The 14516-nt window shown below is 46.3% G+C and overlaps 1 protein-coding gene across 1 annotated transcript in view; it reads right to left on the reverse strand.

Annotated features, from left to right (window-relative positions):
• The window catches only part of LOC119450394 (branched-chain-amino-acid aminotransferase, cytosolic), a 39287-nt gene extending 33891 nt beyond the window's left edge, over window positions 1–5396 (reverse strand). The window contains exons 1-4 of the mRNA XM_037713833.2: window positions 4968–5396; window positions 4025–4093; window positions 3201–3407; window positions 641–751 (exon numbers count right to left, since the gene is read on the reverse strand). Of these exons, the coding sequence (XP_037569761.1) occupies window positions 641–751; window positions 3201–3407; window positions 4025–4093; window positions 4968–5003 (423 nt within the window). The 5' untranslated portion in view covers window positions 5004–5396. The remainder of the gene's footprint in view (window positions 1–640; window positions 752–3200; window positions 3408–4024; window positions 4094–4967) is intronic.
• Between the last annotated feature and the right edge of the window lie 9120 nt (window positions 5397–14516).

Below are 14516 nucleotides of genomic sequence, written 5' to 3' on the forward strand. Positions count from 1 at the left end.
TCATTTCTTCATTGGTCTCTTCTGACATTACTCTCTATACCGGATGTCAAGCACCAGCCTCGCCATTGACCAGGCCGTTGCTTCGCTATTGCATCCCTGTGCAGCAATACTGCAAATGAGACCGATCCCGTGAGCTAGGCGCATTTTATTGGTACAACACTGGAGGAAAAGTTAAAAAAGGACATTGGGCGCTGCCACCAAACCTTACAAAGATGAAAGGGTGCTCCTATTCCTAGAGAAATAACAGCAGAGTACCAAGCTGGCGAGAATGGTCAATGTGGTGGAATGTGTTCCGTTTTTGGCGACAATGTCATGGTGTGCATTGCGACCACTGCACTGAGCTGACTGATACGGTAGCTAAGGTCGCATGCGAATCACACATGTGGACTAGAAGGCCCAGTGTCTACAATGGTCTGCTGCTGACCACAGAACCGAATCCTGGCGGTGGCAGTGACCAAATGCTGATAGCAGTACAAACGCATGAGCGTTTACGTTTAGACACAGGGTCAAGAACCACAGGTGGTGAGAATTAACCGAAAACACTTTGCTACAATGGCCCCAACATGTTGCCCACAGTGTAGATTTTGTAGATTAAACGAAAACAATTATTACAGTGTAAACCACGAAACAAAAAACTCACGGGAAGGTCGAGTCTCGCAGCCGAGTTTAGAAGTCGTCGCACATTCATGTCTGGCCTGAACAGCCGAACCTTGTCGTCATGGCCACGGAATGCTTTCAAGCCTTCGAAGAGCTGTACCAGAGAAAAATTCACATCGTTAACACAAGGCAAGTCTGTTACAATCCACATATATATCGGAATAAGCACCTGTTTCCTACTAAAAAGAGCTTGCAGTAGGTGGCTGAAATGCACACACATTGTTCAAGCTAAGCAGTCACACAAAATTTTTAAATATACTGATAACAAAGGGCTTTGTGTATTTGCAACCAAATATGCACACTTCAATCAGCTGCCTATTTTTGTAGACAGTACTTTTTTAATACATGTCATAATGCTAATTAACATCTAAGAACTCAATGACAGAGGTGTTAGTGATGCAAAACTATCGATAGTGTAAAACCAAGACTATCAGTATAAGGTAGTGTAAAAAAGACGATTGATAAAGCACCATCAACAGTATTACACAAAATACTAGTACTATCGATAGCATTACAATAGTTTGCTACTGACAAGTCTACTTGTCGAAACATTGGCTCCAGGGACATTCCTCGTTCAACCACTACGTTTATCACCATTGAGCTAAATCATACAAGGTGTGCCCATGTAGAGGGTTGTCAACTGTTAGAATAAACCTCATCAGTATTCCAACAATGGCAAGAATTTAAAATTGAGAAAATCACAGTAGCCTGGACTTTCATTGACGTGGCAATAAACTTGTTTTACTTGTTTTCTATTGTTGTCTGTGCCTCAGTGCTCAATAAGCACAGTATGGTACCTCAATTCCTCCAATGCAATGAATAATTATTGATACCCTTAATCATGACCAATCCTGTCTTAAGATTCAAAATTAACTCTGCTACCACCATAACGTAGATGAAGTTTAAATCAGTGTAGTGTATGCAGTGAGCATATGCTAGGAACAGGATAGTTTCAGAATTTGCAAGCCACACACATGCCACACATCGTTAAAGCTATCCAAATCACTGCCATCATCATTGTACTGCAATGAAGCGAATTTGAAGTTTTTTGGCACGTTGGAATCGTTGCTATTCTTGATGGAGTCAAGCGCATTCAATTTACTCTTTACTAGGATAGTGATGAAAGTGTCATAAACAAGCAGGGTGGACAAGACAACTTGCAGGTTGTCAGTGGGGTGAATGGTGAGATATCCTGCCCATATGTGACAGGTGTCAGAGCTTTAATAGTGCAACGTAGACGTACATACTACTGTGGACATAACCCCGAAACACTGAAAGGCATGGACTCCCTACAGCAGGGCTGGTGGCAGTGTACTGTGATGCTGCATTCAACCAAAGTGCACAGAGCTAGACGAACTGCTTAACACTCACCACCTGCTGGTAAAATGTGTCAGTGGCTGTACGAGTGAAATTACGCACACCATTTTTGTATTGTTATGAAAAGGTTGGTTGGGTCATATAACAACGCTTCTAACACACTTTGGGTGAAGATGGCATCACGAGAAGTACTGTTATGTATCCCACACTGCACCTATGCTAGAGTGCCTGTATTATTTTCTACTCTTTTTAATTCGTGGTGTTCAGTTTTGATGTACCGTATACATTTTTAGCTTCATCATCTATGTTTTTTTCTTGATGTTAACCAACAACTCACACTATCACAAAGTTTTTGGGAGCAGGACATGGCAAACAAGAGGCCAGATCCGAAATGCCTGGCAGTGAATGATCTCAACACGAATAGCAATGCCTGCTCAAATATCCCGATCGGTAATTTCTTCACACGAAAGTCGCACAATACAATCATTGCACCAAAGAGCACATCACATGCATGTCTAGGTAAAGTCTCAAAAATTAAATTAGAGTATGTCCTAGGCAACATTTAGCATTGATACATGGCTAATGATATCCCTGTATACAGAGGTATCGAACAGCTCAGGCACTACAAAGTTAAAATTTTGTGTTTTGCCGAATGTGTTTTAGGCACATGTTTACATCATCATCTAAGGTAGTCATGTTTTTTACTATAAATATTGAGCATGTACCGGCTTGAACACTAACAACCCTTTAACAGTGTTTTCCCTTTAACAGTGGACAGTTCTCTGCACTCCTTGTCTGCATGACTGGAGCTGCACCAGGGCTATGTAGTGGTGCAACAAGGATAGTGCATGGGACAAGAATTCTATTCGCTCTTCAGAGCTTTGCATGAATGAGGACACAACAGTAGCCCTATGCTGCATGGTTTACAGTCAGTTCTGGTAACATGCCCACAAATGAGGGAGGTATTGAAAACAGATGTACACCATGGAACAAAGAAAAAGAAAATTCGTCAGGGCCTAGGCATGCTGCTTTGAATTGTGAAGCATTGCTTTGAATTTGGCCACAGGAACACTGTAGTGCATTTGCCAGCATCAGACATATATTTGGGCTGGGAAGAATTTCAGGTGTGGGATCCATACACTTTCACTTAAGGGTGCAGTGTTTGGAAGAGATGTGCAAGTTAGCATGGGAAAAAAAAAAAAAAAAAAAAAAATCGGCCATAGTACCTCTTGAGCGTAATGAAGAACCTTGGCTGCAGGATGAAGCTCCAGACTGCGCAGAGCTGATATTTTTGGCTTGCCCCAACCTTCAGCACTGGTCCACCTCACCAAGAACATGTGGTCACTCATGTCGTGGCCGAACAACAGCTTTGAGGGGTCAGGCTTTGGTTTCCTGTTGGCAGCTGGCAGGAGCTCCACTTCAAGCTCACTGAACTGCAACAAAAATAGTTTCCTTTTGTGTGACATAGTTTATTTTTAGCACAAGATGTCCGATTTCTTTCTTGCTCTGCTTCTTGGACCAGAAGCAGGGCAAGCTCTCGTATCATACTCCATGGTTAGTATGTATGCTCCAACGTGACAGGAACTGCATATTCTTAACATTGAAAGGTAACATCAGCAGCTTTGACTTTCCTTACTTGCAACTAACAACCGCTATTTGCAAGCTACCAGACATAAAGGTATTTCTGCATCATGAAAAAAAAAAAAAAAAGGCAGAAACACAACGAACTTGGCAAACAACAATTTTTAAAACAAAACACGCAAATGCAGTTCCTGGAACACAGACATCCACAGTCCTTACACAATTACAGGCTGTCTATTACTTCACATGACACTACACAGGATGAGCTTCGCGAGACACACAGTATCTGTACTACTGTATATTTCGCATTCATGAGCAGCAGATGGCTTCTCATAATGAGAAATCACCAAACAATTAAAGTATGCCGTAAAGTATGCTTTCATGCAGAGCTCGACATCTGTTCATAACAGTATATAACAGCTGCACGTGCAAAAGAAAGAAGCAAATAAAAACAAGCAAGGGTCTTTACCATAAATGTAGACCTGGCTTTCTCGGCATCTTTCTTAGGCTGGTCGGCAGCGCTCCAAGAGTACCGCACCTGAATGTGGTTGAAGAAACAAACAGCAAGTTATTAGACTACGCGTAATGAATGAAGGAGTGCCTTTAATCTCACGTTATAGTACTCCGAGCTGCCTTGGAGAAAGCTCAAGGTAATGGACCTTTGAACCATAACAAACCTCTGCCTTGGCAGCCGCGCCAAAACATTGCTATCGCCTTCGTTGTCTGCTTACAACACACTTGATAGCTGGAGAGCGTTTGCCGCGCGGAGACCGATATACAAACTTATCATTCAGTCTAGACAGCCGTCATGAATGCACGTGGGTAAACATACCAATGTTGAATAGGCCGGCTCGTACGACAGCCGTACGACTCTCTCACGCGGCACTCAAGACGATAACGCACTTGGTACACAACGAAATTAGCGCTGATTATCAACTGTGGCGCTTGAATTCATCCCGGGAAGATCAAAAGATCAAAGACATCAGTGGCACATATGTAACATCGCATATACGTAGCACGACAATTCACACTCTCAACAGCGACAAGTCCACGTTTCTTTCGATGAACCTTGGCGCCGGCCTCGTGTAGTAAATCACCACATCGCCCTTGCACTGTCGCGAACGGGTTTGAGCGAAGGTAGTTGTACTCACGTACCGTACTTTACGCACGTAACCAGAACGATTTAAGTTACGACGACAGCTGTCCTCAACACACTTTGCGCAAGGTTCTCCAAATTGGCAACACGATTCATGCTAAAGGTGTGCTAGACGAACCTTGACGGCTGAAACGTGAGGAAACCCTGCCCCGTGCGCCTTTCGCACGTTGCTGCTGCTAGCGTTTGCTCTAACTCGTTTGCTCTAAAGAAAGCCCCCAATCGCAGCACACCGCATATTATTTTCTCCCAAACTTACGTTGTTTCTGACGATTCGAAGAGACCGGGCAAGCATCTTCCAGCGGTGCTACTTGCAGCAGGTCGACGCGGCGGGATCACAGAGCTTTTACACACACGCCAGCGCAACACGAGATTGCCGAGGCCGGGAGAACCAGAGAGGCCGTCGGAGACACAGGAGAGCAAGGGGAAAAAAAAGAAAGAAAGACCACGCGATAGTTTCTGCGCGAAACTCGCGGGCGGCGCTAGAGTCGCCTTCCGCGTTTTGTGAACGGTAAGCCGCCTTGTGTGAAAGCCAGCAGCACTTTGAAAACGTGATATACGCTGATCGCAGCGTGGCAAAGGCTCCGAATCGAGAGATACCTTTGATACCGGTATTTTCAATATAGGCTGCGGATTATTCGGCTACGACCTACGCCACGACTCGCTTCGCGGAAATGCGCTTCTTCGCACGCGGTTGCAACGAAGCTGACGACTGTTGGAGGCTCGCCCTGACGTCAAAATGACGTACACGGTCGCGGTCACAAGACGGTCTGCCGCCCACGTCTGCCGCCACCCGTGAGGAAATACTCGAGCGCTCAGGCGCAAGCCAGTAAACACATTTGCGGCGCAATTCGCGTGGCTGTGTTCCAGATTGTGGTTAAAAACTGACCGGGAAAGTTGAGTCATACTCCCACAGATACGTAGGTACGCGCGTTCAATGTGTACAATTAGGCACGGCAAGTGGTATTCCACTGAATACGACGAATACACGAACGCAAGCTCAGTGAAACATTTATAATTCATTCCATTGTTTAACGGCTAATTAGCAGTGCGTTTGAGTGAGACAGCTGATTTAAAGCATCTGCTACAGAGATCCTCTTTTCTTTTTTTTTTTCCTGGGTGTGTGAATTTCTCAATTTTTCTGTGATGCCATGCTTGTTTTCGAAATGCGCCATACGCGCTTCGAATAACAGGTATGCAAATTACGAGAAAATAATTCCTTTGTTTAGGCCATTTATATCAGACCACTTGCAGTATAACACCGTTTTTTATGTTTATTGTTCTTCCCATAATGTTGCTGTGTGCGCAAGTTGCGAGTGCTGACTGAGAAGGAACGTTTGCTACCGATAAGCCCGCAATGTGAGGGAAATTTTCATCCACCAGAATTGATGCACGATATTCGAAGCTACAAAGGAAACCCATATACGGGTTTCTTCAGAAAGAAAGCCTCGAAGTTGAAGAAAAATCCCGAACCCAGGACGAATTTTTCTTCAACAAGGCTTTCTGAGAAACCAGTTTTCTTTGTAGATTTGTGCTACAATTCGGGTAGATGACAGTTTTTTCCCTTTCATTTAAATCTGAAAATGAATTGATCTATTTGGTCAGATTTTTCTCACGGATAAATAATATGAATTGCACAAACGCTGCAAAAGAAAGTGTCAGTTTAAACATCAATTGCAATGGCAAATTAGTAGAGAGCTATTCGGAGTAGGGATAGTAGTTTTATCGGCTGCATAAACTTGGACACATTCGCTTACTAACTGAATTAAGAAGCGTGGTGTCAGCGCGCACAAGCAAACATGAATAGAGCACACTCGATGACCGCAGACAACCACTGTCAAAACGCTGGCAGCAAGTGCAGCCGCCGCAGCGAGGGAAGGTTCGTGCGGTCTATCACTTCAACGGAAACTGAGCGGCGAATGCACAGCGCATACAAAGGTGAGAGCAGTAGCACACCCAGGATCTCTGCCAGGGGGTGTTGACAGTTTGCCAATACGTACCATCTAAACAGCACTAATTTCAATTTTTTCACGGGAAATTGTAAAAAAAATGCGCTTTTTGCGAGTGTGCAGACGATTGCGCGTCTTACATCTTAGTTGCAGTACTCAAACGCGCAAGGAAAGAGAAGGGATTAAACAAAAGGGGAGGGGGGGTTACAACCCCCCCCCCCCCCCCGTCGGTGCGCCACTGGGTGAGAGCAGTGGGAGATCGCTTGCAAGATACGGTGCGCGGGACAACACCGGCAGCCCGTGCCGGCGCAAAGTACAAGAACGGATTTGTTGGCAGAGTAGAAGCCCCCCACCCAATCCCTCCCGCGCTGCCTTTCCGTTTTCCTCCGTTCGCGTGGGAGGTTTCGTCGCCAGTTCCCCTTGCGCCCGGTTGCAAGATACGCATTTGGTGCCGCAGCACAGCGTCGCCCCCCCCCCCCCCCACGGCCTTTCGCGCGACGCAAGTCGCGTTTGCTCTCCGCCGTCCGTTCGCTCTCCGCGATAGCGCACGCCCCCCGGCGCGCGGCGACGATTTTATCGCCCTTCGACTTAATACGGAACCGCACGGCGACGGCGACGCCTACGGCAGAAATCCGCTTGAAGTGTCCATATAATTGCTATCGCAATAAAAAGGAGCCTACGCAAAAAGGAAGCGCCGTGAGGCAGAGCAGCTCCACGAGGTCATTCAGATGTCACTTTCTGCACACTAAGAGGAGGAGCGCAAGAGCAGGGTGTCATCTTACGAACAGCTCATGTCACAACTTCCAGTACTTAAGCTGTCCGACTACTGGATAATGAGCAGCACCGAAGCTGCTGTTATGTTTTCGCACATTGACAACACATTACCTCCAGAGGTTGAACATTCTGTTGTAGTTTGCGATGCACTAAACATTTTTGCCTACTGGAAAAAGATCAAACTCCACATTCCTGATACTCCCATTCCAGAGAAATTGGAAGACATTCGGAGCTTGCAATCTGTTCTCGAAAGTGTGCAGCGTTTCTAAGCTCTAGACGTGTGTGAAAAGCAAGAAAAGTTGAAAGTCTGCTTCCAAATATTTTTTTTTTCCATTCTGGACGACCTTATACGAGCGGTATGCAACAAAGCAGGTTATTACTTACAAAGGTATCAACCCAAGGTTGTTATTGCCGGGATTTTTGCAGCACGACCTCCATACTTTTCTAACGAGGTCGTTAGCCTTGAGTCATTTTACAGCAATTTTATCCAGGAAGGAGAGCAACGCCATGCGATAAGGCGCACGTACACAAAACGCATAGGAAGTCATTATACGGATCACTCACAGCTAGTCGAGGATGTCTGTCCGCAGTTGTAGGGAAAACGTGTACATAAAAACGCTTCTCCCCAGCAGGGCTCGAAATGTCGGCAGTGAGCCAGGTGTTCTAAACGTATTTTATTTATTATAACAAGTGAAGAGAAATGGGAAGGTCTCTTTAGGACCAGCTATCTTAAAGACTCAAACACTACTAAAAAAAAGAAGATAAGAGCTAGAGTAAACAATATTAGTGTGAAAATAACTATATAGTAAAACAAACACTGCATACAGTATAACACAAGTCGCAAGAACGTAAGCTAAGCAGTGTCGTCACAGGCATAAGCGTCGAGGAAGCACGCCATATAGTTATTAATGCGATTAGCGTTATTTGCCTACTTCAGCCGTATTGAGCCTATCTATCTATCTATCTATCTATCTATCTATCTATCTATCTATCTATCTATCTATCTATCTATCTATCTATCTATCTATCTATCTATCTATCGCCAACCCAATGGCCCAGGTTGCCTATAGACCTTTTCACAAACCGACGTTTGAGCAGCGCCATTGGCCGACACGAGCGACGTCTAGCGTCGCCGCCATTTTGGACTGTGCGCCTTGCGAGAGCAGGCCGACCGCACTTCGGTTGTGTGATCTTCGCCGCGCATTATTTCGATTGTTTTCTTCCGCTTTGCTTGTCTTGTGCCGCTTGACTTGTTACATGTTTCACGTGCTCGCGTGAGCGCTCAGTGTAGTGTGCCATGGCAACAGCAAGCCCAGCCAGTGGATGTGGTGTTTCTTCGTCGGTAGCGGCGGAGGCCGCGTCTGCTTCGTCGAGACCTGGCGTGCTAATCAGCGGTATATTTCATTGTTATTGCTGGGCACATGTGACCGTATCGTCGATTGAATCTGATCACCATTACGTTTCGCGATTGAGAGTTGCCTCATTTAGCGAAAGCAGGCGCGTACGTAGCTGTCGGGCAATGCTTATAGAACCAGGCGCCGGCGGCCCGACGACGCATGTCAGTGGTTGGTAGATATGCGGTGGTTACTCCATACGCTTCCGACGCAACTGAACAGCTCAATCATGCAAAATTTATTGGATCTGGTGCGGTGCAGGGTGCTTATAACCAAATGTCAAAGCATAAAGCGTGGCGATCGAGCAGCGCGGTACCTGCAGCGAACCGACGCGCGGCAGTGATCACAGATGCCAGCGCGACTGATACAGCCCAGGTGCTAGATTTTTTATTTTTAGTATTTATTTATTTACACATACTGTCAATCCCAATAGGGATTATAACAGGACTTGTTATAAAGATATATTTGTTTACATATATTTTACGTTTGTTTACCTGGGATGGCTTTTCTTTCGAATGTCTGAATTTGGAACAAGCTTCGCTCACGGTGAATCTTAACGTAGATCGTGCGCGAAGTTTGTATTGAAGATATCGCGTACGGCAAGAATTGTTCGTGCGCGCTATCTCTGAAGCGAAATAAGCCAATAATATTGCAGCGTTAGGGCCATCTCTGCTCTTTCTCTTGTTTCCCTTACACCGTCTCACTGTGCTATGTTCATAATAAAGTAATGCCGAGTCTTAACAATTGTCGAATAAGTACATATGCATATGACTGTAAACCACTACTGACCGTGAGTGAAAAGCGCTTAGTGGGCAGCGAAGCAGTCTCTGCACGCACGTAAGTATTTCACTTGATCGACTGTGCGGATTTTTTTTCGTTACTGTTATCCTTGCAAGCATGATGCTATTGTCCGCGTACCCATGCGAATACCGTTTTTTTTTTTACGTTCTTACTTGCGCGGGCTCATTTAGCGCATTTCTACGCCACGCACAGTTAGCGCATTACGGTTCCTGAACTCTAACACTGGCGCTAGGCCGCACTGATGAGGTTGACACGTTCGTTTTTGCATTCTCTTGCTGCCCAAGCACATAGACAACGTTCAAAGGTGGGTGAGCTCGATGCAGCACCACACTGTTGAAGTTAATTACCTTTATGGGCAGGGCCGCGTAGGGTGCGTGTGAACGCAGAGACAATGTTTTGGTGGACACAGGGGTCTGTATACATCTTCCATAGGACACGATTTTTCCAGATCGTTGCGAAGTGTATTTACCGACTAGTTCTCTCGCAGAGTGCTCCAATTTGTCTTATACCGGTGTCACACGGCCACTTTTGATAGCGATCGAGACCGATTCGAAATGTTCGACCTGCGATTGGCTCCCTTTCACAGATTGAGCAAAGAATCCAATTGCGACCAAGAAATTCGACCCATATCGGGCTCGATCACGATCAAAAGTGCGCCGTGTGACCCCCGTATTAGGCACTGGAATGAAGTCGTGTTTGAAAGAATAACAAATGTAGCCTCTGCCACTACATACGAGAAAATATTGCATCGAAGAGCTGACAATTCTCGCAACCTGTTGGGAAATGTGCCGAAAAGAGTTTATCAAAATGCGTTATTTTACTGATGTATGCATTGGTTCACATTAGACTGAAATGCCAAGTCCTCAGGTGATGCAGGAAACCGGCGAAGCGTGAACATACCACATCGCGGCACTGGTCTCGCGGAGTGCTGTGTTGTGGACACACTTAATCGTTATTTTCCGCTGGTTGTTTGTGCACCCATAAACTGCACATTGCTGGCCTGTAGCCTTTTGATGAGTATATATGCCATTATTTACGAGCGTAAGTAGTTCGTGACAAAAATGAACGGAAACATCGAAGGAAACCTACCACTCCGCAATGCAAGCGCAAGGCAAGCTCACAGTCCAGACCGAACAGGCAACACTGACACATACTCTCCACGCCAGACCGTCGGGAGCGCCCTCGTGGTCGTGGTATGTGCTCGTGGTCGTGATGCCGTTGTGGTCGTTGCATCGTCGTTATTCCAGCTTTATCATCCGATTCTCCTTATGCGTTGCAGTCATACAATCGTCATGCATTCGTGGTCACATCGCCGTCGTGATGCCGTCGGGTTTGTTCCATCGTCGTCACGTCATCGTCGTCATACAGGCTTCGTGATACAGTCGTCGTCACGCCATTGTCCTGATACACTCGATCGTCATCATTCCAATGTCTTGAGATCATTGTGATCCAGCATCGTCATACATTCGTTGTCATGCCGTCGTCGTGATGACGTCACGGCCTTTCCATTGTCATCATTCTAATTTCGTCATCCGAATCTCATCATGCCGTCGTCATAACTGTCGTCGCCGTTTGACTGCGATCGAGATCTTGCTGGAGAGCGATATGACGTGATGGTATATCAGCCGCGGTAGATCATGGCTATGGCTATACGCTGCTATTTGCACTAGGTCGCGGGATCAAATCCCAGCCACGGCGGCCGCATTTCGACGGGCCGAAATGCAAAAAACGCCTGTGTGCCGTCATGGCCTCCGCGATTTGCGCGCGCCGGCTGTTTTTGGATACATTTCGCAAGCGAGCTTTCTTTTGAAATTACGTCGCCTATTCCCGCTTTCGCCGACAACTGTATAAATCAACCTATCGAAATATTCACTCGTCATCACATTGTAATATTAAATTAACTAAATTCAGTTTTTTTTTTTTTACGTACCGACACCACCATTCGATTATGAGGCACAATTGATTATGCTAGCACAACTGCTTTCTTTCATCTCACGTCATTCGCTGCTTTATAATTAAAAAAAGAAATATATATTTATTGTATACTGGTGCAAAAGCTATAGCGACGAACGTTGTCAGCACGCACAGCAACACGAAAACTATCTCATGATTTACCAGGCAGTAAACACTGTCATTACTACAGCGTGCATGTAGAACTTACATATGCGACACATTGCTTGACGTCATGGACGTCTATATGTTCTACAGTTCTCCGGTGTTTCACTTCAGCAAGCGCACCGACACAGGCTTAATTGCCTGCCTCCGGGATAGTTTCATTTAAACGGCGTACGTCGCGCATGAACAAGAATGTTAGCTGTAGTTAGTATAATATGGGCGAGACTTTTGTGGTTCTTGTTCGTTTGACTGGCAGGTTTCGCCTCACTGCCAACATTTGCGTTGTTCAGCGTGACAAAAATGTGAAATCGGACTCGGCAGCAGGCAGCAGTCGGCGCGGCCGCACAATGACAAAAAAAAAAAAAAAAAAAAAAGAACTGAGATTCCCCCCCCCCCCCCCCCCCAGATGTTGCATTTAATTAAGCGACTATATCGACATACGTATCTCGTTGGCAGGTACGCGCGTATGCAGTTTATTAGATAAACGTGCTTATTCATGCGAAAAACGCTAATGGGAGGGCTGCTGGTTATGAATACCGGAAGGAACGTTTCTTGCGACGTATTGCAAGACGGTTTATACGCGTTAGGATGGAACTTTGGCCACGTTGGCTTATGCGTATTTTGCAGAACGTCGCATTCTCGCTGTTTTATACCACCTGCTTCGAGGGGAAAACAAAACGATTTTTTTTTTGTTTTGACGTCTATGAATCAGAAATAATACCTGGACCTTTCTTTTTTTTTTTTCTTTTTTTTTTTTGATAGCGGGGAAGGGGAGGGGTAAGGAGAGTGAGTGAGCGCACGATAAGTGTGCACATGTGCACCCTATACTGAAATGTACAGTCGAGCTCAAAGTTTAAAAACCATGGCATGTGGTAAAAAAAATTAATTTCTTCTAGCACAGATCTTGTTGAGAGCCAAGGCGTGATCTGTGCTAGAAGAAATTAATTTTTTTTTACCACATGCCGTGGTTTTTAAACTTTGAGCTCGACTGTACATTTCAGTATAGGGTGCACATGTGCACACTTATCGTGCGCTCACTCACTCCCCTTACCCCTTCCCTTCCCCGCTATCAAAAAAAGAAAGAAAAAAAAAAGAAAGGTCCAGGTATTATTTCCGATTCATAGACGTCAAAACAAAAGATCTGCGCCCAATCTCAAAACACCCTACGGCTTCTTAAACGCATCTCCAACCGACGAGGGGGACTCAAAGAAGAAAGCCTTCTCCGCCTCGTGCAGTCCTTTGTCATATGCCACATCACCTACGTTGTTGCGTACCTCAACTGGTACCGGGCTGAACAAAACAAGCTCGACACCCTCATACGAGGGGTCTACAAGCAAGCACTTGGCCTCCCGCATTACACCAGTACTGAACTCTTCAACCAACTAGGAGTTCACAACACCCTTGCCGAACTCATTGAAGCACAACAACGCTCTCAGCTTGAACGGCTCACCCTTACTGAAACGGGACGCTTTATTCTATCTACGCTTGGCTTTACTTACCATCAGCAGCAGGGCCCCAAACAATCGATCCCGACTGACATCCGTAGCTGGATCCACACAGACCCTATTCCTAGAAATATGCACCCTGAATATAGCAGGGCCCGGCGCCAAGCTCGGGCCGGAGCAATCATAAAAGCATTTGCTCGTGTACCTGGCGTTACATTTGTTGATGCAGCCCAATTCTTCCCATGGCACACGATTTGTGGCCGTCGCCACACGCGATGGAGTCCTACACCACGCCTCCAGCGTCATTACCACCACTGCCGAAACGGCTGAAGAAGTGGCCATCGCCCTGGCCACTCTAGATCCCACCTGTCACACCATCGTGTGTGACTCTCGCTCAGCCGTCACTAACTTCAGCAAAGGTCGTATTTCTCCTCAAGCTCTTCGTATCCTCCGCCAGGCACCACACTCTAAAGAAAGCATGATCTCCCTGACATGGATCCCGGCCCACGCGGGCGCTGTCCACCCACACCTCCTCAACCTCAACGAGGTCACCCACTCCATTGCGCGAGGACTAGTCAACCGCGCCGGAGACACTGGAGACGAGTTGGACACCAGGGACAGTCTGACTACTTATAACGATCTCGTTAAGGCATTTTACCTTAGTCGCCGAACCTTCCCCCCACCTCACCCCAAGTTCATCCGGGCGCAGGCTACCACCCTGCGTCTGCTACAAACAAATACGTACCCTTCACCCGCCCGTCTCCCCCTTATATTCCCTGAAGTTTACAATACCCCCAACTGCCGGTGCTGTGGTACTCACCCGGCTACGCTTCCGCATATGCTGTGGGAGTGCCCAGCACAGTACACACACATTAACACCACGACCCTTTCATCGAGGTTGCGTGAGGCTCTGCGGAGCTCCGCCCTCGACGACCAAACCTGGGCGACCCAGCACGCCCGTGAGGCGGCGGCGAGGCAAGCCCTCGACGTCCCTTCATGGGAGGCTTAGGCCCGGCCATCTTAAAGTGCTGGTTCCGCAATAAATGTTTATTCCTCCTCCTCTAGCACAGCCGTGCAACGTGAATTATCCTTAATGCATGACGCTGGTCAAACAGGCACACTTAGGCAGCGCCACTTGATTTTAGCCTTTATGCCTACGCTGTGAAGGAAGAAAAAGAAATTTAGTGGCACCTCTGGTCCCCAAACTTTTGCTCACGACTGTATACGTATGCACTCCAACAATTCTATATGTTTACGTACATTTCCTATGGAATTTAAATGGAATTTTATTAAATCCATGTAGACTCCCTAACAATAATGTGAAAAGCAT

This window comes from Dermacentor silvarum, chromosome 4 (genome assembly GCF_013339745.2).
Source record: "Dermacentor silvarum isolate Dsil-2018 chromosome 4, BIME_Dsil_1.4, whole genome shotgun sequence".
NCBI lineage: Eukaryota > Metazoa > Arthropoda > Arachnida > Ixodida > Ixodidae > Dermacentor > Dermacentor silvarum.